At 41.0% G+C, this 26290-nt stretch overlaps 3 protein-coding genes across 3 annotated transcripts; 1 reads left to right on the plus strand and 2 right to left on the minus strand.

Annotated features, from left to right (window-relative positions):
• Window positions 1-1028: 1028 nt before the first annotated feature.
• Window positions 1029-9871, minus strand: zdhhc20b (zinc finger DHHC-type palmitoyltransferase 20b). Its single transcript, XM_018703771.2, has 13 exons — window positions 9719-9871; window positions 8329-8355; window positions 7829-7923; window positions 7577-7697; window positions 7406-7475; window positions 7258-7290; window positions 6614-6734; window positions 5582-5714; window positions 5225-5351; window positions 4892-4981; window positions 4655-4767; window positions 4505-4552; window positions 1029-4326 (listed from the first exon to the last, which is right to left on the minus strand). Exons 1-12 carry the CDS (start codon window positions 9834-9836, stop codon window positions 4509-4511), a joined length of 1092 nt encoding a protein of 363 aa, XP_018559287.1. The 5' UTR covers window positions 9837-9871; the 3' UTR covers window positions 1029-4326; window positions 4505-4508.
• Window positions 9872-10392: 521 nt separating this feature from the next.
• Window positions 10393-11626, plus strand: LOC108902061 (arylamine N-acetyltransferase, pineal gland isozyme NAT-10-like). Its single transcript, XM_018703769.2, has one exon. The coding sequence runs from the start codon at window positions 10595-10597 to the stop codon at window positions 11456-11458; it is 864 nt and encodes a 287-aa protein (XP_018559285.1). The 5' UTR covers window positions 10393-10594; the 3' UTR covers window positions 11459-11626.
• On the minus strand, window positions 11584-25609 carry marchf6 (E3 ubiquitin-protein ligase MARCHF6). Its single transcript, XM_018703768.2, has 25 exons — window positions 25188-25609; window positions 24510-24609; window positions 21858-21931; window positions 21445-21588; window positions 20802-20874; window positions 20469-20637; window positions 20074-20263; window positions 19246-19307; window positions 19083-19115; window positions 18915-18966; window positions 18733-18791; window positions 18555-18635; window positions 18282-18350; window positions 17718-17792; window positions 16500-16634; window positions 16148-16368; window positions 15624-15761; window positions 15317-15539; window positions 14536-14605; window positions 14152-14333; window positions 13712-13846; window positions 13432-13521; window positions 12883-13015; window positions 12380-12515; window positions 11584-12144 (listed from the first exon to the last, which is right to left on the minus strand). The coding sequence occupies exons 1-25, from the start codon at window positions 25204-25206 to the stop codon at window positions 12057-12059; spliced, it is 2751 nt and encodes a 916-aa protein (XP_018559284.1). The 5' UTR covers window positions 25207-25609; the 3' UTR covers window positions 11584-12056.
• Between the last annotated feature and the right edge of the window lie 681 nt (window positions 25610-26290).

Here is a 26290-nt window from a genome sequence, read left to right on the forward strand (position 1 = left end):
TCTGTTGGGATTCAAACTACGCAAAATAATAAATGTAAGCCTATTATTTTTGCTATACTTAGTGTTTACATCACAAAGTAAATGCCCAGTTAAGCTGTGATCAGTTTGGCCAGTGTGCTACACAGATCTGCAGAACAGATGTGATACATCAGGGAGGTGTGTACTGTCATATGCTTAATTTAAGATTTACAAATAGTTGTGTCAGGCACCTCTGTATGGAAAATTTAAGTGAACCATGGGGGAGAATGAGAAAAGCAGCCAACAACAGTCTCAACAGCAGAAGTCAAGGGCCTGGGTGTCAGACTGATAGCAGAGGTTAAAGTTCAAATGTGTTCCTGAATCTACGTCCAAAAAGACTGTTGACTCTATTTGAATACTGTGGGCATGAGGCAATATGCCTGTTTTAGTTTTGTGTCTGGACTTATCTTATTTTTTTAGACCATGAGTAGTAACCAAAGCAGTGTTTACTGTTCCTTTCACTTGTCTTTTTCTGCCAACACAAGGCCAAATGGAGCTATTCATTCAGTCTGCATGTTGTAATTGCAGCTTTCATCAAGTTACGTTTCATTCCTGGACTTCAGCAGGTGCAGATGCGAACAATGATTAGCTTTTACACAGCTAATCACTGTGCATGTCTGCTGCAGTATTTGCGATATTATCACTATTTTCAATAGTCAAAATTAAAGCCACATTGACAAAAACATGCATCTTTCTTTCTCACTCAATATCTACTTATCTTAAACAGTTAAAGGGGAACTCCACTAATTTTACATGTCCAAGTTTGTTTAGAAGTCGTGGGAGGTACTAGTGCAGACATGAAAAAAGTTGTATTAAGCCTTTTGCTTGGAGGTGTGAAATTAAAGAGAAGTAAGTTCAGCAGAACATTGGAGCCCACCTCCAAATCTTTGCTTGCTACATTAGCTGCTATAAACATAACAGACTTGAAAATTGATTTAAGTGTGGGTAGTGTGGGTTCTACAACTAGCTCCTTTAATGAAAAAAAAAACAAAACCCTGATGACAGCAAAATTAGACTGGAGGTTTAAAAAAAACATTTATTGTTATTTTCACGTTACTTGTGTAGAGGCATGTACTTCATTCACAAAATAGGAACAGTAAAATTAATCAGACAAGAAAAATATATGTAGTCTTTTTCTTACATTATCAATATATATACACACATTGTAAAATAGGACATTGTAACAAAAAGAAACCAAAATGTAGCAATAAGCAAGTTATGATAGGCTACATCTGCACTGTGTTCAGTACAGATGTAATATGTTTCTGAAATTAGACTGAAATTTTCAGATCCTTCCTCCATTTTCACAGGAGTTTTTATGGCTTCATTTATAAAGTTGAGACAGACCAGAGTAAAGCTAATTTAAAACATGACGCACCTAGCTATAATTGAAAAAACCCCAAAGTCTGTTTTGTCACCATAATCCCTGTTATCGTGTTAAAACACATTTTTACGGATGTTAGGCGCCATGCTTTTGAGCATTAGTCAGATAGTTATGTATGTACACAGACATGTAAAAATCTCATGACTGCACAGAAGCATTTCTCCCAAGACAACAATATTACAAAAGAACACTCAATTAAGCATTACAAAATACACACGCGCACTTTAGTCTCAAGGCCAAACAGCCCAGAGATAGAATATAGGCAATTTGTAAAACAACAAGATGACAGGTCCAATGTTTCAGAATCAGTGGTCATAAGTGATGAGTGGAATGAGCCAGGCTCCTTGAATGAATTTTATTATTTTTTGTCTTTTCTTTAACTAAATGTTGAGGTGTGGGGTTTACAAAAGATCTACACATAATGAAAACATAACCTTGGCTTGGATCATGATCTCTGACAGTAATTTCATCTGCTAATTTGAGATCAAACCACAGTGTGATTCTGATATTTAGCCACCATGACAGTATGATCCATACATTAACAAATATCCTCCAATCTATTGTTTGTATAAAGTAATCCTACATACACTTGGGCTTAAAAGGTCAAACATGATTGGGAGGATAAAATGTAAACATAAAGTTAGACGAGCGGACTGCTCTCAACGCTCCATCATTCGACCAGATACCATCACTGTCCCGTCTGTGGTACATTCAGCACAACTGTGACAACAATTACCTAGAAATACACCATACAACACCACTAATTCACTCTACACAATAGAAACAGCTGTAAACTTGTACATCACCAGAGTCTGATAGGATCTAGTTAGTAGGAGGTTCATCCAGCAAGACACCGGGATGTGATCAGATAAATGCGAGCAATGTCAGACATCAGGAATTTGCTGTGTCTCCGTCCAATGTGTGAATTGGAAAGTTGCATATAAATGACAAAAAATCCTTGGAAAAGGATGTCGCGCATTCCTGAAAAAGCTGCTATTTGGTTGTCCTGACAAATAGTCCATTCTTTGACAGACACTCACATGGTGTGATATGCATGGGTAATGCAGTGTAATTATTTCTCAGGAACATTAAAAATACTTCCTTTACAGATGTGAGTCACATCCCAGGTGTTCAACACTGACATAGGACAATTCACTGTTAAGTTTTACACAAGCTAAGGCTCCTTTAAACAGTTCAAGGTAACAACACTGAGCTGATTCCAAATTACATACAGAGTAGACAAGGTGAGCAGAAGCTATAGTTATAAGCTATAGACACCTCTATATAACAGTAGATCAGTTGGGTTCAATTCACTTTCGTTTCATTTAAATCTGGATGACTTATTACACAGTATAATGAAGATTAATTACATATGAAAATATTTGATTCTGAAGAAAGTTGCACCTGCAAATTAGACTGAAAGTGAATTGAGCCCTGAGCCAGATGTTTATACATATAAGTACAGAAAACTCTTCATCTGAATGAGGGCAGATAACAGGAGCCTTGTCGCCATCTGCCGGCCAGCACTGGTATTGCAAGGACATCATGACCCACTACAGGCAGGTGGGACAGATAACACCTTGTATAAAATATTGCGCCACAACGACTGGTAAATATAATTTGGTTAGGATGACATTGGCCAGTGAGGTTAAGATAAAGCTAGGATGTTGTAAACACTTCAGGTTCAGAGGTCAGAGCTCCTGACAGGTCAGCCCTTATTTGGCAATGAGCGTTGGTGTCTTAGTAAAGGTTGAAGCACTGAGTTGTAGAAAAAACAGGCTGTAGACATTTTGGGCTAAGAATCACTGCTCATCACATGACATAATTAACTGACTCTAAACAAACAGATAGTGAAGGACACTGCACATTGCACTGTGTGAACTGCATCTCCCAAATCAAACTGTCCGTATATAAGCAGCATGTCGTAACACAAGTTGGCCACAAAAACACATAAAGCTGACTCTTTTAGTTTCTGTTGGTTCTTAGAAAAAGAAAGAAAGACTGCCACTTTGACTGTTACACACACATTCACACATACACACAATACGCCATAAATCACATGATCATCCAACATCTGTTAAACCTGGGATGCTTTTTGGACATGATAAAAAAAAGCAGCACGTTGTTTGATGGACATTGATAATCTACAAAGTGCAAATGCGCCATCTTGTGCTCTGTGATATCCAAAACACCATCCAAAACCCAGGTACAGTCTTCCCTGTAGTGCACTGGTCAGTCCACTGAGCAATGCAATAGAGTCCTCTGTAATATTTTCTGGGTTTTGGCGGGGAAACATCCATCTCAAAAGGCGCGGACCATAGATACGCTCCAACATTTTGAGTTAAAAATAAAAGACAAAAACAAACTGTCACATGGGTAAAACCCATCCATCTCCACAGGATGTACTGCCTTTTGAAAAACACGAAAGAATAATGTTCAAAACAAACACACTGCTCCAGCTTGTCCCCCGCTCCTCACTGCAGTTTTATGCCTATAAAAGGAGTCCTGGTGCACCCAGGAAGCTTTTGGCATTAGAACACCAAAAGTAGCTCTGATTCCCTCCAGGATTCTTTTTTCTCATCATCAATAAATGCTCCAGTTGTGTGAAAAAGAAAACTAAACAACATGAGGAAATATGTATATATCTGAATGTGTGACAGCATGAATGCATGTGTGTTGACGTTAGGGGGAACAAGCTTGTATCACATGTCCTATGGGGGAGTAGGTGTGAGATTTGTTTACGACACTGCATGCGAAAAATGCCAATGCATTACTGTGCTGTGATGGGCAAAAAGGAACACATTTCCATAGTTACTCTGAATGGGTCTGTGGGGATGGTGATGCACTGGGAGACTGTTGCCATGGTGATGAACTAAACTGCTGCGTTGCTTAAGGCATCATATTAGATGACTGAGGAGTTTCTCCTACAGCAGAGGAAAAGAAGAAACAATGATAATCAGGTGAATTACTGTTGATTACACTCGAAATTTACATAATTGTGTAGTGCAACGCTTCCATGAGAAAAATCAGACTTTGGCTCACAAACAAGTCAGAGCTGTACACAAACCTACACAATGACTGAGGTGGTTCATTCAAGTTTACCTGGTTAGGACTCACTCTCCATGGAGATTGTAATGGTTTCACTTTCAGCTGTGAGAGCAAACAGAAAAGTGATAAGGTGACAGATTCCAAAATGAAAGTTATTAGTGTTAATTTTGTCTATGAAATATCGCCATCCCTGGTGGGGCTCACCTGATTTGAGGGTGTTATTGGCCAGATGGTCTTCGATGTTGTTAGCATGCTGGTCGTTGCTCAGGAGGCGATTCTGTGACTCGCTGAGTGGGCTCACAGGGACTTCGGCAGCGCTGGAAAAGTGTCCAAAAAATAAAAAAATCTAAATGAAGTGTGCAACCACAACCCCTTCCAAGACATAAATCCTTTTCAGAGCCTCACATCAAATATTATGTCTTTTATTACAAGATTGATCACCTTTTATCGGGCTCTGGATGCAGCGTCACTGTGGCTTGCTCTGCATCAGCATTGACTAGCCGTGTAGGGAACGTCACACCATCTCCCTGGCTGTAGTAAACAAGGAGGAAACTCAAGATTAGGTGCAGTCAGCCTGCAGGGCAACAAACTGCATCAGGTTAGATTTTCCACCAGAGCTGCAACAAAGGTAATCTGATATTTAACTGGAGGAGATTCGCTGTTTTTAACGCTTCCTGTTGCTGAAAAGATCTGTGTCAGCCAGGTTTACAACTACTTTGAATTCAACCACAGGAATACAGTACTGTTGACAGCATGTTCATTTGTATCCTTTACCTGGTGAAGACAGGCAGCAGCCAATACTTCTTCTGGTCTCCAAAGACCTGAGCGATATTCTTCCGGAAACCCAGAGAGAAGCCGTTCTTATCAGAGCCTGTCCTAAAAACCGGTGCTCTGAAGGCCTCTGGAGAGAGGGGGCAACAATACAAACACACAGATTAAACAAACAATAACACAAAAGATGAACAACCTGCAACCTGCAAGTGATGAGAGAGAAGAGAGATGGACTGAAGTGTGAGAGATTGAAAATGTTATTTCTGCGTTTCTGTGTTGATACAGAGAAATACACATAGAGTAATGTGTTGTGTGCAGATTAAATAACAAACACCTCTTGAATGTGTGTGTGTGTGTTACCTATAGTGGACCTGTTCTTCCCCACAAGCCACAGGTGGTAGCTGAAGAGGGACAGAATACTGATGCAGAACATGGCCGCCACAAAAAAAAGAAACAAGACATGGAATTTGGCGTGAGTGTCTGGCAGCTCATTCTGGGGAAGAGACGGGAGAAGAGGAGAGCGAGAGAGAGGAATCAATGGCAAATTCACACTGAGGATATTTATGAGCAGAAACAGAAATAAGAGAGAATAAGTTAAAGAGAAAAGACCAGAGGAATAGAGAAATAAGTGGAGAGTCATGTGAACCACATCACTGCATGCACATCACAACATGGCAATGATGGTGAGGCACTGCGACACTAAAGGCTTTGGAGGATTGCTGGGTTACCTTTGGGCAGTTCTCTGCCGATTTCCTCCGGCAAAGCTTTAGTACAAACAGAAACAAGACTGGTTAGCAACACCAGGAGAGAACAGGCAGGAGGGGAGGGAGAGCACTTAGAAATCAGGAGGCAAATACGAGTCAAGGCCAAGTCGGGTGACAGTGGAGGAAAAAGGAAAGAAAGAGAGTGGGTGAATGTACAAAGTGTGCCCAGAATGGCGGACACAAAGGGATGAAAGAGGTAGAGATGAGAGGAAGTTGAAGTGGAACAGCTACAAAAGTGAAAAAAGAAAAGAGAGGAGGTGTTTGCGGCCGCATGAATGGTGTGACTGATGGCTCTGATAGTGGAGAGGGAGACAGAAAAGAGGGAGATCAGAGAACAATGAGCCAGTGTCCGAGAACTGGGGATAACAGAGAGGGGGAAACAGAGAGGGGGTTAGAGGGTGAAGGGTGAGAGAGGACAGAGAAAACAGAGGAGCGGCACAGCTCAGCACAGGAGAGGTCAGCACCATGCACAACCAACCCAGAGGATGCTCAACCGGGCTTTGACGTGCGACCAAATCTGCATCCTCTGTAAAATCGCGCAGACGCACATTCACACTACATGCTGAGTGTGGCTGAGCTAACTGCGTAGCGAGGACTTCTCTATGTACGTCTGTGCATTGTTACTCACTGTCCAGAACTTTATGAAATACTGCAGCACGGTGGCTGCAATGAACAAACAGTACACCAGCGAGTAGGCCAGGAAGAGGATGAAAAACTTGTAGTTGGAGAATCCCACACAGTTGTTCACCCTGAAGACACACAAACACAGAAAGGTCAGACATCACCTCCTACAGACATCTTATCAATCTGGACTTCAAAAAGGTGCTACTGGCAAGGTTACACTAAACTGTGCTCTTTTCTTGGTTAATATTTAAGTAGAGAGCTCTGTTGCCTTCAAGGTGACAAGCAACCCTGGGCATTAGAACAAGAGCCACATGGATTTTAAGCAGTTTATTTTATGAACATGCTGTACGATGAGACATTACTCCAACATTGTGCAATATAACCTAATCAACCTCCAGTGTCTGCAACATTATCTATCACGCCTTCTAACCAGGTAAAAACAAGTGGAAAACAGTTGAATAAGTGTCAGTTCTGAGAACAGTTTGCTCATGGTTACGCTGTGCTTTTATACTATGAGGAACTGCTTGCTATCAGAATTATTTCCTTATACTCTCAAACCCGTGTGAAGCAGCTGAAAAACATGAAAAAGTAGGAGTGAAACGTGAAATGTCATATGTATAGTGTCTGTTCTTAGCAGGTCTTACATACCAGGGACAATGGTGATCCATCTTTAGCACGCACCTGCCATATACAGGAAGAGAACAGAAAAAGGAGAGGTTAAAAAAAACATTATATGAAAGGGTGAGAGACCAGAAGTGAAAAACATGTTTGTATTTGGTGAGTGTGGTTTTCTTACATGTCGCATGCAGAGCAGTGATGACATCGGTCTGGTTTGATAACTTGACAGCGGTCACAGTAACGGATTGCTGTTCATGTTAACACAACAGTATCTCATTAATAACGGACAGGTAGTTCCATCAAAAACAGACAAATTCATTCTTACCCACACATTCATGTTTGGACATACCTCCTGCGCCTGTGCGGGTGTACAGAGGCAGACTGGTGGCGGCTCGCCACAGGATCTCCTGTTGGGACTCTGGCCTTTCCTCCTTCTCATAACGCTCCTTCTCAGCCTTGGGCAGGCAAAACTGCAGTGATGAGAACAGCATGTAAATTTTCCTTTTTTAAAAAATGCATTTGTCAAGTTGACTTTATGGCAACAGGGGGTTACACACACTCAGACACAGTGGGCTCGTTTTGGATAATCGGATTATTGTACCTCTTTGGAAGGGTTGGCAGGCTTGGTGAAGATGGTCTTCCAGTAAGACCATACAAACATGACGAAAGAGAGGTGGAAGAAGATCAGGTAGACAACTGGAGGGAAAAACTGAGTGTAAGGATCAACAACATACACAGTCTGATATGTGCACTGACATTAAACACAAGCAAATCACTATTAAAAGTTGATATAAGGAAATACTGCTGTTGCTTAGGGTATGGACTAAAAGAAGAAACACTGTACATCTGCATATTTAATTAATGAGAAAGGAAAGTAAATGCTGAATGAGGAAGACCAGCTCTGCTTTGAACAGACCGACCTCAGCACTTTGAGAGCGCATGTTTCCTGTGCCAGCCTTTTTTTTTTTGTTAGCTAAGTCTACAGAGCATATTTCACCAGACCAAGCAGAGATTATCTCAATAAGTAGCAAACTGGCTCAGGTCAGTAAACTGCCATTCACACTGTATTAAATAAACATTGTTTTCCCTGAGGGTACTTACTCTGCTCTCCTATACTGGGGATGGTGACTGTAAGAGACAAAACAAAGTTACAACATTATTAAAGAGATAAGTACAATTTGTTCTTTACAAATTACTGTTACAGAAAACTGTGCTTATACCTAACAACTTTACTCTAGTTGACAAACACTTTTACCACAAGGTATTTCTGTTCTTTTCTGAAACTTCTGATTGAGTGACAAAGCTCACCAACTCAAACTCCCATTTGTCTGAGCCCTTTGAGGATTTCTCGCCCACCTTGTGATGAAATTGTTTCGTCAACTGCTCTTTCTAAGGTCAAGAATGAATTTTCATGAAGTCAAGAATGAATGAATTTTCATTCTTGACTTTTGGGCAAAATGGAGACAAGATGTCCATTTTGTGCTGAGAAAAAACACAAACACCCTTACAACTGCAATTCCACGACAATAGGAGGATGGCTGAAGAAGATGAGCAGACTTTGTGGTAACACTGTTTCGTCAACTGCCCTTTCCAGGGTCAAGAGCGAAATATCAAATTTCTGCATTTTCCAGAGTAAACTCACCACATACTATTTGCTCCCAACTCGACCATACAAAATTATTTGAATGAAACAATATGACAAAGAAAAATCACTGCTCATGACTCACCAAGACCATATAATCTGTACTGTGGGAGTCACAAGGAGTCACAAGGCAAAAAAGGTTGGGAACCACTTATCCAGTCTCCTTGATGGGTTTCTCTGACACCTAATCTATTTGCGCATGTATTTTACAAACCACAACTACAACATAAAAAAAAAGTAAACTTACATAAAATTTATCCCTCAACACCAAATCCTATCCAGTAATCCTGATATGAAAAAGTTTGGGAAGCCCTTAACTACACCGTAGTCACAGTATTCACAGTTCAAATAAATTAAATGATTTTTTCTCCCCGGGTCAGCTTTAATGTTACAGCATCTCTCATTTTAACACCAAAGCTCTCCGAGCCAAACCAGCTCCTTGCAAAGCCCATTACCTGTGCCAAGCTAATTAGCGATAGTCTAGTTAGAGGAGAAGTGTTTATGTGTCCAGCCAGCCAAACACCGTTTAGTTAGCGTTTTAATTCTCCATCCAGACTCCGTTCAGCTCGACACAAAACCACAGAGACGAGACGGGTAGCGATATACAGCACAGGTGAAAGTTTTTCTTTGACCAAAGCTCAATTCCCCGTCAAATAATACGGTAGCACCTGTCTGATAATTGGCTGTATCTAGATTTGGACAGGCTTGCCAACACCATTGTTGAGCTGCAGTCCATTTACTTCCTGCTGGCCAGCAGCAGCTGTATGTTGGGAGTGGAAAACACAATGAAAACATGAGCGGTTTAAAGGCTTTCGAGAGTCAAGACACGGCGGCAGGACGTCTACTTACATATACAAAGCTCCACCACATAAGCATAATACGACCAGCAGACGACTAGGGCGATAAAAATCACAGGTATCCAGGCTAAGCCCCGTTGACAGCATCTCAGTACGTGTGTGGGCGCCATCTTTCTCCCTCTACTGGGGAAAAGGGAGTGTCGATGCGTGACGTCACTTGAGCAAACTGAGACCGGAGGTGGTCTGAAATTTTTTTTTGTAATCAGTTAATTGAAGATATTGATCGGAATAAAGCTGTCTGTCAAAGATGGCCTTTTATACGTAGAATTTTAAGACCAAAATAGTATTTTAGTGCAAATGTTTTTATTTTAAAATGTTATCATTTTCATTCAAAAATGCTTTTACTTAAAAAAAACCCCTCTTTTTATTGTCCTTGTCCCATTTAAATGTATATACTTCCACTTATGATATCATTGTATCAACATTTTTGACATAATTTAATACGTTTGGTGTGGAACAATTAAAACTTGTTTTGACCAATAAAGTTTTGACCAAAAAATGGTCTAAAGTAGAAAGTGTTCAAGTTTTTAACTTTTTTAAAAGTATCCTTATCCTTTAAAAAAGTCACTACCTACTTTTTTTAAAAAAAAAATATTTTATTTTATTTTTTTACAGGTGTTTCACCTAAATACTAGCGTTACACAGCAGCTGCTTTCAGGACGGTTTACTTTCCTGCCCTCAAGACAAATTCCGCAACAGGAAGAAAAAAATATCCTAAACGAAACACAGGAAGTTGGGAATCATAACGTCTTAGGCTGGTCAATGTCCGTGTAGCCTATTTTCAGTCTAGTTATTCCTAATCCTAGGGAAGGTGAGACGAAAAGTTGAAATAGTGACAATAATAACAGCCGAAATAAAATGCGGCGAAATGACTTCCGCGGACATGGACGTGGAGAAGTATTTATTGCGCATTGGGTTTGTGGCCTCAGCTGAGCCCAGTCTGGAGATGCTGCGGTCAGTTCACACCTGTCACCTGCTGTCGGTGCCGTTTGAAGACCTAACCGTGCACAGCGGCGGACAAGTCCAACTGGACCTTCCGCTTCTGTACGACAAGATCGTGAACCGGGGCAGGGGCGGGTTCTGCTTTGAGAATAACGGTCTCTTCTCCTGGTTGCTGTCCAAATTGGGCTTCCGGGTAACTCTGCTCTCCGGCCAGGTGAAGAATCACATCACCGGTCGATACGGGCCACCTTTTGACCACTTGATCGCCATGGTGACCCTCGAGGGCCGGCGCTGGCTGTGCGACGTCGGGTTTGGCTCGTCGGGTTTTACCACCCCCCTTTCACTGGATACTAGAGGCCTGCAGGAGCACGGCCACCGAGTGTACCGCATTAGAGAGGACAGGGATATGCACTTTCTGGAGTGGCAGGGGGAGGAAAACAGAGGTGCTGGTGGAGACTGGACAGAGATCTACAAGTTCACCCTTGCTCCCAGGTGTCTGGAGGACTTTACCGAGATGTGCCAGTACCACCAGAGCTCCCCCAGCTCCATCTTCTTCTGCAAGTCCCTCTGCACCATTTTAAAACCAGATGGCAGGCTGACCTACATTGGCCACAGACTGATCACCACCACATTTCCCACTGCAGGAACTGGGAAAACTTTGGAAACCACAACCAGGGAACTTAAAGATGAAGAGATCCCTGTTATTCTGGCAGAGAAATTTGGAATTGTGCTAAATTCTCCGCTCATACCAAAGGATGAGGCGATAACACCACCCCCGGTCATGTATTGATCATGCTTCCATATGGGATATCTTCACACCTCCACTGGCAAAATTGTGCAATAACTGATCTAAATCAAGCTTTACATAACAACAACACACATACATTGTCTTGACAAAATGCGCAACAAAAAAGATAAATTGTCAGTTTGATTTAATAAATTATACATACACTTTTAAGATGTACAATGGTCATTGCATTAATCTGTATCGCTTTTTTTTTTTTTTGTAAGACAAAGTCTGCGTTCAAAGTATTTACACATGTACAATTATCAGGCAGCACTTTACAAAGCAAGGCATGAATGACAATAGAGATGTTGAGCTTTAAATCAAACCTCTACCCCTCACCCTCCTGCTCACTCCGTTTGTCAGAGGGGATTTCCTCAGCTGTCCCATGATTATAATACATTTTTCCCATCCCACCTTTGATGGGCGTGAAAGGGAATTCGAGCAAATTGAACGACATCCATCAAATCCACCAAGATCCACAGGAGATTCAAAAGGATTTTGGTTGTTGAAAATCAAAAAAAAAAAAAAAAAAAAAAAAAAAAAGGGTGTGGGGGCTTGTACGCAACAGGTGCAAAAATGTGGCGACGTGTGACACAAAAATCTATTCCGCAACGGGGTTGGGGGGGGGGACTGAGCTCGCTCTTCCAGCTTTCCGTTCGTAGTTGACAAGCCTCTGGCCAACCAGGTACCTGCAAAGACAGAGATTATCACAATATTAATACTATGAGTTTTGTATTCTCAGACTTTTCAGCACTTGACTGACACCCTGTAATTAACAGCCTTGGCAACTGGATTTAAAATTACCATACTCAGTGTTGCATGCATTAAAAGGCCGACTGTTACTGCTGGACACAACAAACTCTTCTTCACTAATCATAAAATCATACTTTTTTGTTGTTGGGTCTAACACAAGAAAGTCCTTACTTGTCGTTCTTGATGTGTTCATAAAGGCGTTTAAACTGTCGGATCTGGAAGGACAGGATGCCGATAAGCGAGACCACCATCAAGAGGAAAGGGTAGATTCTCCTCTGCATCAGAATCTCCATCTCTGGGGTCACTCCTGCAAAAGCAATGCACTTCAGTTATAAACTTTCAGTGAACCTCCCATTAGATGACACTGTAGTCGCTGAAACAGACATCTGGAATCATCTTAATAACCAGAGTAAAAAAGGGATGACTCTCTATAGGTGCTCTAAATGGACTGTTTTAAGATGAGGTCACTGCTTTATTTCACTTCCTTTGCAGCTGAGGTTGCGTATATTACTTAGCTTAGAAAATGCATTTACTGGTAAATGTAAGTGTGGTGCTCTTGTTTTGGTCTGAAATATGTCAAATTGAATAGGTGAAATTAAACCAACAGAGACAATGAAAGGTTAAAACAAATACATTTCTTACTAAACGCCATGTACACGTGCTCAGGCACTCACCTACAGCCGGCACCACCCCCGCAGCGATCACATACGGCACGCACAAGGACAGCAGCAGGACTGAGATGACTGGAGCTGCCAGTTTACGGATGATGAATTGGAGATCAATGTTGCGAATTCCATTTGCATAAACCTAGGGGAGACATTTTTGGACTTATTATATATCTAATTAACAATACAAAGAATAGAAAAGAATTCCCTGCTTTGAGCTTCAAAACAGCAGACATTTATGTGGTAGGATCTACTGTATTAAGGCTACATGTGTGATATAGTAGCATCAAAACATGTTCTCAAATTGAAGGACAAACTACCCCACTCAATTACACTGCTGCTCTTCTTCTATACTATGAATAAAATGAACTGTGGTGTAGAACCACATCATAGTCAAGATGTTATTCATGTATTTTTTTTCTAATCAAGAGATTGAAATCTAAACACTAACGGCTAAGTAGTGAATACTTGATAGAATGAAGAGTAAAGAGCACCATAAAGTCATTAAATGTTTAGTAAAATCACAGCGTTCAGGTTTAATATCCATCTAAAACCCACCTGCTCAATAACAGTCTTCAGCCACCACTGAGGGCCCATGAGAGTGATGGCAGCAATGATTTTGGCATGGAGCACTCCAAGAGCCCAGTCCTGAAGGTAACAAAGATGACTGGATGAGTATAGATACAGATATATAACATGGAAATTGTGTGACAATGTTAAGGAATACAAACGACGAACAGGGTAAAAGGACAATTACAACACAATACCCACACAACAATGAACCACTCGAATGAAGTCTGTAAGACGAGGGAAGGAAAGACAACACAGACAATCATACCTGCCAGGGGTAGAAGAGAGGTGTTTGGTCCAGGGGTACCCTGAGTGGTGCCACAATAACTAGTTCAAACAGCAGACCCAGTAGCAACGGGATGACTCCAGCGACCAGCAGAGCTACAACCAGGGTCTTCAGGATCTGCAAAAACAAAGAGGATGTAAAATTAACATAACTGGATGGAAGTTGATGACAACTTCTTCTGTCATGGGACAAAACTACCGCAGTTTAAGACTTGAGTAGAAGCTACAAACTCAGGATGTTGCTAATTTGTGGGCAAATTTAGGACATTGACTAATAGGCACATAATAAGCAACCAACCAGTTAACAAAAACACTGCAGGTGTAGACAATATAAGGGCTGGAACGCAAACAAATAATCACAGCACCACTCTGCTGCCCATTTTTGGTGTTTTCCAACATCGGAGGCTGCTCACTGATACTCACCATGAGTGTCCACTCCTGGACTTTGTGTAAGATGACGGTGCGTCCCTGGGGCATCCAGGCCAGCAGCACAGTGACTCCACGGATAGACAGCCAGCAGACATACAGACCACATGCTGCTGTGTACAGCTCATGGATTTTGGAGTTTCCTGTCCAGAAGGACATCAGCCAACGTCCGGTGAACACTGAAACACATGTGACAAAACACAATGTACATGACCACGCTGTTTCCAACTTTACAGTGATCCTCAGTTCTAACTGAAGAAGAAGTGAATCACTGCTTGAGCTTAAAACAGAACTGTTTACACAGCAGAGACATGCGTATCCATACATACACCCCACAATTATGGATTGGGTGTGGGTCTACAGAGTAGAAACACATTTTACCTGGTAGGGTTAGACACACCAGACTAGCCACCAGCAGAGTGATGCACATGAATGCAATCAGCAACACAATCTGAGGAAAAGAGGACAGATGTTTTAGAATAAAGAATAAGGGCAGTAATCAAACATGGACATGGCAGATTATGACTCTCCATCCTCTGCTCACACTGCAGAAATATGTATATCCTGTATTTCCTAAACTACAGCTGTAACATGTTAGATAATTACAACAGTGCACATGGAGATCAAGGCCTTTGACTTTAAAGGGAGCAGTAGAATAACAGAGTTGAGTTGTACAGCCTAGGGCGTTGTCACATTTCAACATTTGTGTGGGCAACCACAAATACCAGGTAGTTTTTTTTTTAAAATAAAACAAGAGAGAACAGAAGAAAAGCCCACCCTTTCCGTTTTATAGTCAGTTATGCTTAATAATAACATACTCAAATGAATGTCAGTTTGTACATTATTGCTGAAAGAGAATAATGTTAACTCTGCATCCCTGCTGGCTGCAAGCATACCCTTGAATGTCAGGGTAGCTATAAATTAAGAGGGTGTTGCCTATTTCCAGCAGCCTTTGTAAAACATGTAACTGAATTTGCACTTGCATGGAAAGCTTGTGGTGCCAGTTGTAGCTTTTTCACCATCTTACTAAAACTGACCTGGTGAAATGCAGCTTGTAATACACATGCAAACCAAAATTTCTGAATATCAAAAAAGTGCAGAGGCACAGACCCTGCCCATGAAACTGCAATGATAAATGTTCAAAACCATGGGACTGTCTCACCCTGAATGGGAAGCGAAGGGGTCGGTGGTAGGGCTGGAAACCCACTGGTCCCCCTTGTTGCAGGATGGCCTGGTGGGCTGCATGTAACCCCTCCCCAACAGCTGGGGCAGGGTTGTTATTGTTGTTATGGTGACCAGGGGGAGGGTTATTATTATTGTTGTTGTTTACAGGCTGGTTGGCATCGTTGTCCTCTTGCTCCCCAAGGAGGTAGGAGTGGAGGTCTCTGCGGAGGCAAAGGAAAGCGGACGGTCAATTACAGACAGCCAATATGAATTTTTATTATTATTTTTACATTGATTTGACTTACAGTAAATATCCAGCACTGACTGTCCAGGCTCTGACCAGGCCTTTAAGCCACTGGCGAGTGTGTCCCTGCTCCAGTAGAGCAGGCAGCACAACCTGAAGTAATAATAGCTCCAAAGACAGCTCGCTGACTGGGGCGTCACTGAAGGGAAACAGGTGGACAGGGTCAGAAAAAGACATTTCAACAGTGTGTGCCAGTACATGTACTACATTGTGGCACAGAACTGTTCCTGTGCTTAAGATTTCTGTTCTCAGATGATCTGACAAAATCAGCCTTCTGAGTACTTGTTTTCTCTCTTAACAGCGGACATTCAAAAGTCACTACAACTCCTGTTTTTGATCAGTCATGTCATGTCATGTTGGCAGTATGGCCAGTACCTTTTAAGCTCAAGATGTGCTGCAACAAGATGCTGTGGCCAACTGGCCTGAAGAGGAAGTGGTTTTAAACACCATTTTCAGAAAGGCAAAGCAGCAGCTTTCACACCAATTATTGCTAAGTGACCTACAATTGTGTGTGACTGTGGTTACCTGTAGAGCATGACGTTGTATGGGAGGAAAGTGGGCAGCAGTAGTTTAATCAGCCTGATGGGCAGCCACAACATGAGCAACACGATAGAACCGAACACCACCACAGACAGGATGAACCGCCGCAGGTGTCTGTAGATGGGCAGGTGAATCATCTCCTGCACCGGATTAAAATCTGGGTCATTGAGGTTTCTCAGAAACCACAGCACTCCAGGCCTCAGCACCTAATGGACAATCAAGAAGTCAATGTACAATTTTCTTAAAACTGTGATTTTATTTTGTAACCATACAAAAATATGCCTGAAGTAAAATCACTTACATAAGAAAACAAATGTTAAACATTTTGCCATCTTACCTCTCTCAGTAGGAGGATGAAAGAAGCAAAGTAGAAGACGTAAACCATTCCCACAAGCCAGTGCAGGAACATGGTGGTACCTGGGGCTGATTTAAAACTCAACTCTCTGTCTTTCAGGGAGGCATCAAACATCTCCTGCAGGATGCAGAAAACAGAATTTAAAATTCTGCGTCACTTCTAAAACCATGTTTTCTAATTACTTGTCTTTGTCCAATGAGTGCACAGTTGGCTGGATGACAAAATGTGTTATGAATAACTTTTGCACATGCTGTATGCTTAACAGATTTAAATCACAAACACACATTTTCTCAAGATTGGTATTATTCATTTAAGTGAGTGCTGTTGTTTGTATTAATTTCATTCACTTCTAAAAACAGCATTGCAGCAGAGACCAAACTAGCTTTTCGTTATCAGAGGCTCCTTTGAATTTGTGGGACAAACTGAAACCATAAAGATAGCTTATTCCACATGGTTCATTTTCAGGCCAATTAAGATTCTTTTGCGAAGGTAAACAGCTGCAGAGCAGGAGGGATGTGGTTCCCGTCTGCTGTGAAAGCTGCTCCACTTGCTCTGAGGCGGGTTGAGTGGCTCGGGACATGCTCGGGAAAACATACCCACTGATTTACAATGAGAAGCAAAGGTGGCAAGCTCGGGTGGCAGCTGGAGGTGGAGAGGGACTTGGTTTTCTGACACTGTGCCAGTTAGCGTCAAAGAGTGCAAACTGAGACACAGAGGCTAACAGATGAGGACAGTGAGAACCACAACGCAACCTTGTTAAAAGCTACTTCAATGGCTGTGTGACAGACACCTCTACAGGATAGGCAACACTACTCTCATTTTAGCAAATCAACATAGATGAAGCCTCTGCTAAAATTACACCAGGATAGACAAATTCAGAAAATGAGACTTGCTGTCACTGACTCTGGAGGAGGAATCATTTAAAGCTAGGAGAAAACATGGATACTATTTCAAGAAACTATTTCTCATTATAAAATACAGGACTGTATCTGTTACTACACCAGTCAACAATGAGAAACAAAAAAGCCCGACCTTTCCAGCTAACACGATAACAGTTAAAAGTTTGGTTCCAAATCTAATTTGCACCACTTAAATAAAAATGCAGACAAATGAGTGGGGCTGGGACTTTCATAAACAAGAGGCATGAGATCATTAACAGAGTAACAGAGACATAATGAAAATCAGAATAAGGAGTCTTACCAAAGAGCAGATGTCAAGCCACCAGCCACAGATGAGTGGAAACACACCAATCTCCACAACAACCAGCAGTGAGACCTGTGATAGAAAGAGAAACATGTCTCAGTAACAGTTTACACCATATGTAGATAAAATGAAAATGTAAAAAATCTATAAAAGGTGTTGCAATACAGCAATGTGACACTTTTTTCTCATTCAGTTTTAGGGAGTTATTGTAAGAAACATCATGATACTAAGATAAGATAGACTTTATTTATCCCACTTGTGGGAAATTCACTAGTACTAAAGGACTGCTCTTGTGTGTGATTGTTAATGCAGGGAAATTTTAAATAGAGAAGGTGATCCTACTCCTGTAGGTATATTAGCCATTTATCTCATTATTTCTGGGTCATACTGTAATAAATTGTTTCTGTCCCTGAGCTTCTGTGTATGACTGAAAATAAAATGTAATTCAGTGTTTTGTTCAGGTAGTAAATCTCAGTAAGTGAATACTTGTGTGTTATTTTGACCAAGGATGGTGCTTACGCGAGTTACACAAAGCAGAAATGCACTTAGAGCTATTGTTACCTTGACAACAATGTAGCAGACTCCCAGGAGACGCCGGGAGCGCTGGAACCTGACCAGAGCGGCCAGTCCCTGAGACAGCCATTAAGGATCAACACTGGCACCACACACACACACAAACCTAAACACTTACATCTGCACTGACCTAACAGAATAAATCATGCAATGTCTAGTCCTGCAATATTGTGAGACTACAGCCAATGGCATTCTGTTTGCCTCAGGTTTTACATTTCAGTAGAGTACAGGACATTGACTGTTTGTTGGGTGGAAGGATACATGACAGAGGATGAGCGTCATGGCCAACAGTATGTAGCCCACAATTGTTGTGATTAAGCCCTCGAAATGGGAGGCTTGAACCTGAAGAAAAAGTACAAAGCAGTAGTCAATACATTAAAAGTATAATTCATTAGATACATTGTTGCATTATGTAATTGATAAAAAAACAGCTACTCACATATTCTTCAAAGCCAAGGCCAACAACAGAGAAGTGCCCAATGTGGTAAGGACAAAATGCTGAATGAAGGAAACAAAAGAGAAGCCATTTTCCCATTGGAGCTTGTAAACATCACTGCTAGAATTAGATAATAAATAACAGTTTAGGTCTGTGGTGCATGAAACAGCCTTGTTTCTACTCACCAAAGACCAGGATGAAGAGTGTGTTAAGAGAAACTACCCAAAACACATGCTCCTACAAGACAAAGACACAGTAATTAAGTGGTAAGATTTTGACCTTTTACACAGTCCTAATACAAAATATTCTTAGTGTAGAAAACATAAATAGCAATTATGGATATAAAGACTTACCAAAAATACCAGTGAACCATCCAGGCCAAGCATCTAAAAGGGAAATTGAAGGATTGTTAGTGTTTCATGTGCAAGGATGAATAACACAGATGGCAAAGTTATCCATAGAGTTTTGTGTTTATTAGGGTGGGGGTGTTTGGTTATTGTTAATAGAATGAATTACCCTTTCCCAGGTGAGTTCCTCTGCTGCTCTGTCCCACTCCAAAGCATTCCAATTCATGTCATCTACAGAGACAGATATCAGCTTGAAATGCAATACATTCAAAACAGTCAGCAACTTCAAAAGTATTTATATAAACAGCATAAGAGTGATCCCATCTAATTCGATACCGGTGTTAAAACAATTTCTAGCTGTATCTCCCTGCTTGTTAGAAGACAACTGCAGTACAGTGCACAGTGTTAAGGCAGGAAACCCTTTATTGTGTTTGGTTAGATGTTTTTCAGATGGCTTTTAGCACAAAGGCAGAAAAATATTTCTTACCAATGTTGCTGTTACATTATTAATGTTGTGCTGGGCAAATCAGTTAGCTGTCTATTCTGAGACTTTTCCATTATATTCATTTAGCTGTAGTGACATGCCACAGCTATAATAGAATAATGTGTAATACAATCACAATTCATTATCAGCCCTTTTTCGCCCGGCCTGCTGCAAGATCAGTCCATTAACCACAGTAATACAAAACAAATAAGTGCAATATGAGTGCTACGGGTAGCATTTTGACATGTCATTATATCATTCTCAAATTAATTATGATGGCAAATTGCTACCAAATGGGACCATTGTGGAAACCATTTGTATGCTCTAATGCCAGTGGCACTGTTGGCTCTAGTGTTTATCAAAATGAAGACTGTATTTCCATTAACCTGTTGTTTTCTGTTGCATAAAGATGTTGCAGTGGTCTTTAGAATTTGCTACACCGAAACTAAACTAGCTAAACTCTGATACTGATAATTTACATCAATGTTTAATTTCACAATAACATATTATAACCTTGTGCTCCATTGTTGGGATCTGCATCTTCAGCAGCTGCTCCCTCTTCTTCCTCCAGCTCCGGGTCATCACCTTGGTCTGGGGGGACATCGGGTGGCTCAGGCTCTGCTTCGTTCTGGGCTGGGGGATCAGCAGGGGCTGGCTGGGCTGCAGGGGGCTCATCAGCTGCTCCCTGACCTGCAGCTTGTGCCTGAGATTGAGTGTACAAGTACATGTGTCAAGGCAGGATAATGCAGAGTAGACGTCTCTTGGTATGTTTATTATCTGGCTAAAAGAACTGACTAACATGCACTTACTCTCAGACTGAACCTTTCTTATTTTTAATGCTTTCCCATTTCTTTTTTTTAAATTAAAGGAATTACTTTGGCTTATTGGCAATCAGTCAAGCAATGCACCTCATTGGCTTGTCCAGCAGCATTAGGTGGTGGCGGCTGGTGCTGCTCTAACCACTGGGGAGCGCCACCGTGGACTATCTGTTCTCTGAGCCACACAAGACTGATAAACGCGCACAGGGTGCAGGTGACGACGAAGCAACCCTGAAGACAATCTGCAAGCAGGTTCTCTCTGCAGGAACACAAACATGAACACATATATGAAGGCACAAAAACACTGAAATGGAAAACTACAGGGACATGAGGAGAATAAACAAGTAGAACACACTAGCTTATATTAATTTTAACATAATGCTTTTGTGTGTAATGCTTGAGACTACTGGTATCATTACTCACGTAGAGAGCATGTCCAATGGCAGCGTCAAAAGTGAGCTCACAGAGCCAGTAAACAGACACTTGTAGATGCGACCTGAGACAAAGAAACCAGATAAAAATATTAGCGTCATTCTGTATATGGACAACAAGTTTTAAATGCTCAAAACAATCTGCACAGAAACAACTTACATAATGTATGAGAACTGAATAGATCTAACCTACGTTCTTTACACTGAGAACTGAGGGGGATTTATATAGTTTGGAACACACACAGCGTAGCCTGTTATGTAATGGTATTACAGCTGTAATTCTCTTGATCGTGTTTGACCATAAACATGAGCTAATATGTAAAGTTTACATCATAGTCACTTCATCAATATTTGCATTATGTGCTCCAGAAAAAGGAACTGTGTAAGTGTCTACATCTGTGTACACGCACACCAGGACAGAACAGCAGATATGAAGTTACACTTAAGGAGTCAACACTCAGTATAATGAGTATCTACTTTCAAATCTATAAACCAAGCTGCAGATTAGCTGCAACCAGATAAAACCTGTTACAATGACACAGCACACGAGTTGAAAGAAAGGTGTAATACAATATTTGGGAGGTAATCCTTGTGGCACTGAGTACACAATAGGTTTTTTTGTGTGCATTACTTACATGCAGTGAGAGGAACCACCCCGAGCCATGCAAAGGCCACCAGTGTGTAATGGAACCAGTAGCGGATGGCTGTGCCCACACTGGTCAGCAGGCCGGCACATATGTCCTGTATGGGCAGACGTGAGGGCATATCTGGGGAGTAGACTGGAAGTGGAAAAAGGGGAAAAGGTGAACTTGAGACATTCAAATAATCTTTTCTGTGTGGTAATTTTCTGTTTACAGTACTGGAAGTTATTTATTTTATGCTAAATTCTGTTTTAACAAAGAAATAAGTCTTAACAAATGAGATGGTCACATGTAAAAGGGACTGGTACAAAAAAAGAACCATATAGCTCCATCTGTAAGGCTAGTTTGTGAAACTCGAGGCTGTTTAATATATTAAAGTAGATGATCCATCAATGCCACAAACTTACTTGGCGTGAAGGCAAATCTGTGCTTGCATAATTCACAGTACTCCTTCCTGCTGTGCTTCAGCCACTGGACCAAACTGTAAAGGAAAATTCATAATGTGAAAAGAACCGAAATCAACAACCTCATGCATGTGCTTTTTCATGGCTACCACTGCTGTGACTACACAAGGATATGGCAATGATAAGGATGTAAACTCAGCTCTTATGACCTCTACATGACCCTGGACCCAAATGACACTGACTATGAGCACAAATCATGTCATGGTAAAACACACACTCTCTGATTCACATCTAACAAAAAAAGATGTGTCAGCTGTTTCTGAGCTGATTTCTGCTTGTATGTTGTCCACAATAAAACCATCCCAGATTTCTGTGAGATAGGCTAGACCCTGGGATTAACAACTGGGTTATGTAAGGGGGTCATTACCGACACATATGACGGCATTAAAGAACTGCATCATCAGACCTACATGGACCATGGTTATTACTTTGGTTTCAATTCAACTTAACTTACATCATTCAAGATTCCATCTGTGTTCCCTTATGAAAAAGCTTTATTGCAGTACCACAACTATGCAAGTGTGATCACCAGTTAGAGAGCACACTTATTTCTTTGTGGTTGACCTAAGAAAAGTTGCATCTGATCTGCTGTGAAAGTAGTCATTTGTTGAATACCTCACAATCACCTGTCTGATATATAAGATACATACATAAGATACAATCTTATAAATTTCATGGACACAGGCCTTATTCAGGGTTAATTTACGGTTTTCCTGCAGCAATGGAAGTAAATTAAGTTTGGAAGTTTCTACAGGTGACCCAACTTTTGCTGATTACTTACAAACCCTGCCTGTACAAAGGTAGTGTTACTAAAATCTCTGATGCATTATTAGGACAATACTGCAGGAAAGAGTACTGTATAATGCTATCAGAAGGGGGAGAAAAGTTTAAGTAACAAGGGAATAGACTGGCTGGGATTCATCCTAAAGCAAAATAATGACCCAAAACATTAGAGGAAAATAGCTAGACATCAGGCTTCAAATGACAGAAGACCAGCACAGTCTTCCAGACTTAACCCCCACTGGGCTGGTCTGGGACTGGACAGAGGGTGAAAACAAAACAATCTAAAAGTGCAACACAATTGTGCGAACTTCTGCAACTGTGTTGGAACTTTATAAGCAATGTTCATTTCTACTGTAGAAAGAACGTCACAAGCGTGTATGTCTGCGGAATGAATATTTATCACATTTAGGATTTAAGATTTCGTGACTCCTTTTTTAATCTTTATGAGTTATTTATTCCATGCTTTAATTTCAGACTACACTAAGATATTACATTACGTAAAACTTTTTGACTGGTAGTGTATTTCACATTTCATAATTGGTAAAAACGCTGACCTTGAATGACTGGTAAAGATATAGCCTCTAGCTCATTTAAAAATGAGATCTGCTTGAGTTGATTCCCACATGGATTGTCACAAAGGATGCAACTGTGTGGAGCAAGTCATGTCCACATTTAGTTTGATACATCGCTGACAGTGGCACTCTGGATAGTAAATAAACTGTTTGTCTGCTATCTGAGAATTGTTGAGTTTTGTTTGTATTTTATATTTACTTTATGAGGAAATCAAAATGAAATATGATGAGCACAGCTAAGTTTAACATTCCATAAACTGAGCACTTCAATCCAGACACAATAGGCTGTTATTCATAACTCTGTGGGACAGTAAATGAGTATGGATACAGACAAGGGTTCAACAGTTACCGCAGAACAATCCAGGTCTAGCCTTTGCTTCTGCCTGGGGATATCCATCCACCTGATGCTCTTGTAACCAGTGATGCTCACACCGGACAGATGAGAACACAGCACAATCTCCAAAGTACCAGCAGGAGCTGGATGTCATAGAGGAAGAACCTGTTCTGCATCCCTTTCATGATTATTGTATCACATTTATCACCAAACCAGGACTTTAGGAATGAAAAATGGTACACAACCTGTACCCCATGTAATAAAATTTCTTAACAATCACCTTGAAATTCTTGTTTCCAGATTACATTGGATTTACAAATCCAGTGAGAGTATTTGTACTGTATACTGTTGTAATCTGATTATAACCCTGTTTAATCAGTAATCTAATTAGGGAAACACCCATGTAAGCACATATCCTGGTTTCTTTTTTTAGACTTTAAGATTAAAAATAATCAAAGTAACAAGGATTTCTTTTAACTATACATTCTCTTGGTTGGGTTTCCTAAGGACATTGTGCTCATGTGCATAGAGCCAGGATAGGAGTAACTATGGTGGATAGAACTGTTAGAAATGTAGGAAACATTATTCTGTGTTCTTTTACCAATAATCAATTGCAACACATGCATGTGACACACTGTTAGGTTGAGTAACACCATCAGAAAGTACGAGTGAAGTTACAGTGAACTGGGTTTTGGAGTGACTAATGCAAAAAGTTCACGCAATGTCCAGCCTCCGCCAAATTACTCACATCAGTGTCAACAGTCTTGTCTGTGCCCATGTAAATATATAATAAATAGGGGGAAAAGCTTTCTGGTGGGAGTGGGACTCTGGAGAGAAAAGGGGGGTTGGCGCAAAGTCACAATAATGACAGGTGTCAGAGGGGAAGAGTCAGCCAAATGCACTTACCATTCCTGGTGGATAAACTTGATACTGCCAGTGCAGACACAGGGGTGGTACAGGGGTTTGTCTGGGGTCCCCTCAGAGCGGCACACACGACAAATATCCGCTGCACGCACACACACACACACACACACACACACACACACACACACACACACACACACACACACACGTAATGTGAGTCTATGACAGCCATCGCCAAAGCCAAGCACAAGAGAGATGTGCAGACAGCGGGTGGGGGAACTGGGGTGTGTTACTAGACAGGTGCCTTTTGGATGGAGTAATCTAATATATTAGCAAATAATTGCTAATGTTTGACACTTTGGTAAGCAAAGTACACACATTTTAGTGAGTTACACGAGAAACTTCGCTTATCTATATGACCATACATCAGGAGACTGATGACATCACCAGTGACTTCTGGTTCTTTCTACGCTCTCTACTACACTGCAGCTTCACAATATGCTCTTATATTGAGCGCGGCTGCATATAAACATCATTTAGCAGTCTTCTCCCGTCTTCCTGAATTAACCTCACTACTCTGACAGGCTATCAAGTCGTGCTATTCTGCTAAGTCAACCACTAGCAGGCCAGGTCAGCAGCAGACCCGGTGATGCACTCGCGAAGCTAACGCCAGTTAACCCCAGCTGGGGAAGCAACTGAAACACTTCCTCGATTACTTACCTTCTTCGGCAGTATCCATGTTGTTCGTTAAGCACCAGTCACCGTTTCTTCCAGGAGTACCTTGTTCAGTGAACCCATCCACGACACATACGATATGGTTTAGCTAGCTAAGTTAAGCTAGCGAGACGAGTGTATCCTTATGTGTCGGATGCATTGACAATCATAAAATGGTTTCCCCACAGGCTGACCACTGGCGCTTGCTAAGTCGTGTCCTTTTGCATCCAGTCTGTGTTCGTCGCTAGACAAACGATTTTATTTTTACCGTGTCTTTTTTGATGTAAAAGAACAAACGTGACAATCGTTACATTCTCCGTGTTGCTGAAATGACAGTTTGGACCTGGTAGACAAATGGCTAACTAAGCTCCCTAATGCATGCGCTAACGTCACTGCTGCTGCTAGCTCCTGTCACAACAATCCTGCTTTACCACATCGGTTCAAGTTTTACGGCAGGGGAAACTTCCACAACAACCGTCACGTGGTTAGTGAAGGACAAACTAAAAATTATATTAATTTTTGAATGCCAAACCATTAGAGGTTCGTTTATAAACACAGTCAAAATATTGATGTGTATCTACATTGGGAGAAATGCTCTTTAATTTCGCTTTTCCTCACCGTCATTTCCAGAAATTGAGTACATTATGGATAACAAAATATCCATGTAGCCTGTGTTGAACAGCGACGTCTGCAGGATGTTACCTGAACCAACAATCTTTTTACATAACGATTGACTTGCACCTGTGATTGACAGAGTAGATGTGGATCAAAAGTTTGACTGGTGGGATCCATCTTGTAGGAAATTGATTTCTTAGTTTGGGTATTAATTACAATAACAAATCATATTCTTAGGATTGTTACCCTCAATTTGGAATAATATGTACATTTTTTTTGAAACTACAATGTGTTTCTTCCGTTTGGCAATTTATTGCCAGGTGCTACTTTATTTTGCTATCAATAAATTACTCCTTAACCATGTTTACTAGTCATGTAAAACGATTATTTCATTTTTATTTTTATTTTTTTATTTTTTGGTGAAATAATATGAAAGTGGTGAGTCTATTAACAGCTTTTTGTTTAAATGTGTTAGCGCAATAGGCTGTTGTTAC

The sequence above is a fragment of the Lates calcarifer genome, linkage group LG24 (genome assembly GCF_001640805.2).
Source record: "Lates calcarifer isolate ASB-BC8 linkage group LG24, TLL_Latcal_v3, whole genome shotgun sequence".
Classification (NCBI taxonomy): domain Eukaryota; kingdom Metazoa; phylum Chordata; class Actinopteri; family Centropomidae; genus Lates; species Lates calcarifer.

Coding starts and splice junctions, on each gene's coding strand:
- zdhhc20b (XM_018703771.2), bottom strand. CDS start 9,836: ATGGCGCCCACACACGTACTGAGATGCTGTCAACGGGGCTTAGCCTGG. Junction 5,352..5,581: donor GAAGAACAGGTCCACTATAG/GTAACACACACA, acceptor CCCTCTCTCCAG/AGGCCTTCAGAGCACCGGTT. Junction 4,553..4,654: donor CAATAACACCCTCAAATCAG/GTGAGCCCCACC, acceptor TTGCTCTCACAG/CTGAAAGTGAAACCATTACA.
- LOC108902061 (XM_018703769.2), top strand. CDS start 10,595: ATGACTTCCGCGGACATGGACGTGGAGAAGTATTTATTGCGCATTGGG.
- marchf6 (XM_018703768.2), bottom strand. Junction 21,589..21,857: donor CAGATTTGCCTTCACGCCAA/GTAAGTTTGTGG, acceptor TTCCACTTCCAG/TCTACTCCCCAGATATGCCC. Junction 13,016..13,431: donor TGAAGACTGTTATTGAGCAG/GTGGGTTTTAGA, acceptor TGTCTCCCCTAG/GTTTATGCAAATGGAATTCG.